Below are 6,000 nucleotides of genomic sequence, written 5' to 3' on the forward strand. Positions count from 1 at the left end.
GTCCAATATACTATCTGTATCAATTCCTCACAATTTTCTAGATCTCTGCTTGCTGTCATTCATTCTGTTACTGCTAGTGAATAAAAAGCTGATCATAGTCATGTGATTTACGGTCCATGGTCATGTGATGGGCATACAGGAGCACAGCTTGTTACCAGGCAGATGTCTGATTACTGTGCTGTGATTATAATGAGTGTCACCTGTGTGTCCATCACATGACCATGGTCAGAGTTGTATCCTCTAGAAGTAACAGAATGAATGACAGCAAGCAGAGATCTAGAAAACTGAGGAATTAATACAGAAAGTATATTGGAAAATAGTAGAAGAATAGGAGTGAGTGCCCTGCTCGCAAGAGCTTACATTCTTTGAGGAGATAGGGTGACGCAAGAGGTCAGAGGGCTTGTTTGCTACAATGGTCCAGCCATCTTTTAATAGAGAAGGTTGTATAACTGAAGTTCAATGAGCCATCTCCAGCTGGTATCTGCGAATAAACAGATACTAAGGGCAAGGAGTGCAGGGTAACTTCTAGATGGAGAGGACAGGATCTGAGGAACAGAGGTGGACGAACGGAAAAATGTTATTGTTCTACACCTCCGCAAACTACATGGTGATCAGAGCATGTGATAAACCTGTCTAAACAGATGTATTTGGGGATTAATCAGACTGTCCGGTGTAAAGCATTCCAGGGCACCAATGCAGCTTGAGAAAAGTCTTGGAGATGGGAGTGGGATGTTCAGATAACAGAGGATATGAGTCGAAGGTCATTAGCAGAACAGAGAGGACTGTTAGGACAATAGACAGTGACAATGGACGAGACATAGGGGGTGTTGATGGAGTTTTGGATGAGTGTGATAATTTTATATTGTATTTTGTGATGGATGGGCAACCAGTACATCAACTGATACAAAGTAGATGTATCTGTGTACTGCTCTGACAGAAAGAGGAGTTGTGTGGCTGCAGTATAGATTGTAGAGGGGAGAGTTTAGTAGGAGGAAGCCCGATTAGAACACAATTGTAATAGTGAAGACTAGAGATGAGCGAACAGTGAAATATTCGAGATTCGATATTCATTTCGAGTAATGCCTCAATATTCTACTACTCGATCGAATCCCATTACAATCTATGGGAAAAAATGCTAGTTTCAGGGGAAACCACTATTTGACTAAAGGAGAGTCACCAAGTCTACAAATAGCAGGAGGAGAGTGCTTAGGAGGAGCGCTGTGCAGTTAAAGCACACGGACCCCATTATAGTCTATGGGGTCCATGCGCTTTAACTGCACAGCGCTTGCAGTTGCGCTGATAAAAAGTCAGCTCCCTCGTAACCGCAAACTGCCAGCTCTCATAGGAATGCATTGACCAGCATTGATTGGCCAGTGTACAGCATTCAGCCAATCAACGCTGGTTCTGCCGGAGGCTCGTCTGTGAGGAGGCGGAGTATGAGATCGGACCACAATGGTCAATTCATTCCTATGAGAAAAAGTCAGCTCCCTCGTAACAGCAAGCTGCCAGCTCTCTCGTCTAGCAAGGACGAGCCTGCTGCAAAATCGGCGTTGATTTGCTGAATGCTATACACTGTACAGCATTTGGCCAATCAACGCTGGTTCTAAATTGAATATTTACTGCGAATAGCTAGTAGTATTTGATCGAGTACGAATAATTTGAATACCGTAGTATTCAATCGAATACCTACTTGATCGAATACTACTCGCTCATCTCTGGTGAAGAAAAGAGAGAATCAGAGCTAGAATGAGGGTTTTTGATGTCTCCACAGTGAGAAAATGTGGATAATTCTAGAGATGCTTTTGAGGTACAGGTGGCAAGACTGTGCAGGTGTCTGAATATGATAAGCTAATAAGATAAAATAATAATCTTTTAATAGTCTCACCATGGGTAAAGGTAAGATGTAAGTCAAACAACCCTCAGACAGCTGGTATGATGCCTTGGTGTAATAGTTAGACCACAGAGAAATGGAGATATTAGGGTCAGATAGTAGATGGAGGGAACAAAACAGTCATTTTTTGAAAGACTACATTTCAGATAGAGATGACAGCATGGCTATCCTTTCAAGAGATGTGCCTCTCAAACAGGTGACACTTTCTATTGCTCAATATTTCCTAATAGATTATATAAAACGTTTACCCTATTATACTCACAGATCCCATAGTGATTCACCTCCCTCATCACTGTCTTCTGCCCTTACCGTCCTCACATTATGACCAATGACCTTAGACTTTCAACCTCTGTTATCTGAACATCCAACTTCTGTCTGTAACGCTTTACCCTAGATGACCCGATTAATACCCAACTACAGCAGCTTCAAACTGCCCTGGAATCACATGTGTTTAGGCTGGCTTATCACATGACCTAATAACAGTGTTCAACACCTCCGAACAATACACTAACATTTATCTTAGACTATCCTATTCTTTTCCTCAGACCCTGACCCCACCATCTAGAAGTTACCCTGCACTCCATTTACTTAATATTTGCATATTCATATATACTGGCTGGTGACTGCTCATATATCCTTATTTATTAGAATATGGATGGGCTATTGTACCAAACAAGTCCATTTATTATGCTTCCTTATACAGTATAATGCCATCATATTCCGCGCTATACAGACATTGACAGTCATTGTCCCATATAGGGCTAAAAATAAACATTTCCTATCAGTATTGTCTTTGGCGTGTGGGAGGAAACATGAGTACCCAGAAGAAACCCACGCAGACACGGGGAGAACATACAAGCTCCATGCAGATGTTGTCCTTGAAAGGATTCAAACCTAGGACTCCAGCGCTCCAAGGCTACAGTACTAATCACTGAGCCACCATGCTGCCCATTTACCACATCTCTCCCTATTTCCTCATAGACTGTAAGCTCTTGCGAACAGGACCTTCAATTACATTGTTTGATATGTTACTTTGTAATGTCAAATACTGTTTGTTCATGTATCCTCTGATTTGTAAAGTGCTGCAGAATATGCTGGCGCTATATAGTTATTATCATTCTCTATAAGGGTATATTTCCAGTTTTTTTTGCAGGAGGATTTTGATGAGGTATCCGTGTTGCATTTTCTCTACCTCCCATTCATTTCAGTGGGAGTCAGTAACATATTTTTTCCTCTAGCCGATTTTTTTTCAGCTACAGTAATTAAAAAAAAAGTTACGGTAAATAACATGTCCTATCTTCTGGTGGACTCTGCCTTGAAAAACCCATTGAAATCATGGGAAGTGGAAAAAAGGAACACTTTTTTTGACACTGTTCTGATGCTTTTTTTTTTGCAAAAAACACATGAAAAACCGCTAGCGTTTTTTGAAGTGAAGTTTTCATATCCATACAGTGTGCTGAAGCAAAAAAAAAAAACCAAACACATGTAAAATAAAATATATCAAAAATATCTCCTTATTCCTGAAGCAGATTTTGTTTCAGCCTGTTTAAAGAAAATAAATAAAAATCTGCTGGTGACAGCAGTCCTGTGTAAATATGAGACTTTACAGGATTGCTGCTACCAAGACCTTCTCACTTCCTTACACCGTATTGCTATCTGTCCTTCCTGTACCTCCATACTTTACACAGGCTACGACTAAGAAAGGTATGTATGAGGGAATTACTGTAGTTGTCTGAGATCCCAATGATTTTACAATGGATTAAATAAAAGCTGAATTTTTTACGAAACGAGTTTTGCTGGACTTCGCCTTCAAACAAAGATTTTTACCTATGTGGATACTTTACAGGCCAATGAAATCGTTCTGGTCTATGCATTCCGTTTTGCTACAAGGGATGTGAGTCTTTTTTTCATTGTATTATCTTTTGACACTGTTATATGCAAGTGGGCTGTGCTCCTTTCCCCAAACAAGTATATACTTTACACAGGACTGCAGTATGCCTGTGTTGCCCAGTATTTTACATTGGTTACAAAACCAATGTTGGCAAATTGTGAGAGGGACAGAAATAACTGCCCACCAGACCTAAACACCAGGACAAGAGTTACAGAAACAGAACCGTAGCAGTTCCTGTAATGCCCATAAAAGTGTGGAGATATGGGAGCTGTGCAATACTGCTGAGCGGGTTCACATCTGCGCCAGGTCTCAGCTTTGTAGCTTTCCAGCTTCTGCCCGAGAAACTGGACAGGAGACGGACACCTGGCAGTCAGTGTCTTCTGGTCTCTGCGGCAAAACAATTGTGTGTCCGGTTAACAAAAAAAAAAAAAAAACCACCACACGGTTTTGGCGCGGAGAGGCAGAAGATGTTCACGGGCGAAGACTTTGCAAACCCATTCAAAAGAATGGGTTTGAAAACTGACTGCGTGTTTCCGTCTCCTGTCCAGCTTCTTGGGCAAAAGACGGAAACCTACAAAGTGGAGACGGGGTGAACCTGCCCTGAGCTAGTTTTACTTGCTCTACAGTTACGAAAACAGCATCGCTGGAGTTATGGAAACTGTATGGAGATGTGCCACTTGACTATTTTAACCTGACGGTTGAGGCTTTGTTGGCAGAGATGGAATTAACCCGTTTACTATAAGAAACTCCAACATATTTTAGACCATATCACCCAGCCCAACTTCATTTATGGATACAGGCGGAGATGCAATTGTGTAACCTTAAATCAGTACAAGCACAAAATGCCTCAAACTCTATCCTTATACAAGGCAGCAGCAGTAAACATCTTGAACCCTCTAAGAGTATTTATGAATAGCGGCTATCGCACACTGAAGTCACTAATGTAAAATAACAGGATTGTTGGAATATGGCTACAAACAGATTGTTCTTGTGTGCTCCAATTTCCTAGAAAGCATAAAGTTATGGCTATACAGAGGCAGGGTCACATTACCTACCACTATTTACCAGCTTTAACGCTATGGCTATACAATGAAGCAAGGATCACAAATATCACTGCTAATTCGAAACTCAAGCCAGTAAATGAGGCATTACCGCCAAATCGATCCCAAAAAGGTAAACCTGTTAGGTTTCAACATACTCACTATGATAAGTTCCAACTTAGAAGCACTAAATTTGTGATTATAATGTTGCATAGCCATTACATTAGGCATGACCAAGTGGTAGCCGTCACCTTGTTATATGGCTACCCTCTAACGTTCCTATTGGCCTACACTGGCAGGACAGACCGTATGCCTGAAACAATTGCTCATGTGAGGAATACTGAAGCAAAGAGTGCGCCCATTAAGATATTAGGAGCAGGGCATCATTTCTGGGTGGCAAGAAGAAACTGACCATGTTTAATGTCAATCTTTTTGTAGCCATTCTGTGTTATCCCAAAACAGAATAGGAAATATACATCAGTAGGTAACTACAGAGTTAACATGGCCCAAAGGATGCCAGGCGGAGTCCAGCTCGGTAATCCCTTACCAGGGCACAGGCAGCCATGGTAAGAAGCCCTGTGCAGTGCCCCTGAGGCAGGCATATGGCCGTACCATGTACTAGCAGTGCACGCTCCAATCCACAACGAGGCAGAGGTCCAACAGATCGGCCTCACCTACCAGGTAAAACAGCGTCACCACCACAACTACTACTGTACCTTCTTGGGTTCAGCACTAGGCGAGAGTCTTGACTGGAGCTTCTCCACAACTTCCACCACGGAGTCTGCCATCTTTAGCACTGGCAGGTGCGAGACCGGAAGACTCCTTTAGTTACTTTCCTTCCAGAGATTGCTCGCCCTGGCAAATCCGGGCAGAAGGAACCGGATGCACGACAGTGACGTGGTGGGAACAGAGCGCGCCGCCATCTTAAGTAATGGCAAACACCTGCCTCACGTCATCCACACATTCCTGCCAGTATGCTGTAGTTGGAAATCCTGTCCAGCCACGAGTACTGTGAGCTTGTACGGCTCCACAGCTGCGTCTACTCCCATCTACACAGCATGCAGCCCTAGTGACAGAGCCCCACAATTACCGGCTCCCTCAGCCCCTGCAGGGAAGGGGGTTACTATGGTGTGAGCAGCTCATAATTATGAGCCATTCCCCAGGTACAGGTCAGAATG

General features: G+C 42.8%; 1 protein-coding gene across 1 annotated transcript in view; it reads right to left on the minus strand.

Moving 5' to 3' along the window:
- Nucleotides 1-5,676, minus strand: part of ELOA (elongin A) — a 35,798-nt gene extending 30,122 nt beyond the window's left edge. The window contains exon 1 of the mRNA XM_075264730.1: nt 5,539-5,676. Within this exon, the coding sequence (XP_075120831.1) occupies nt 5,539-5,610 (72 nt within the window). The 5' untranslated portion in view covers nt 5,611-5,676. The remainder of the gene's footprint in view (nt 1-5,538) is intronic.
- Between the last annotated feature and the right edge of the window lie 324 nt (nt 5,677-6,000).

This window comes from Leptodactylus fuscus, chromosome 2 (genome assembly GCF_031893055.1).
Source record: "Leptodactylus fuscus isolate aLepFus1 chromosome 2, aLepFus1.hap2, whole genome shotgun sequence".
Lineage (NCBI taxonomy): Eukaryota > Metazoa > Chordata > Amphibia > Anura > Leptodactylidae > Leptodactylus > Leptodactylus fuscus.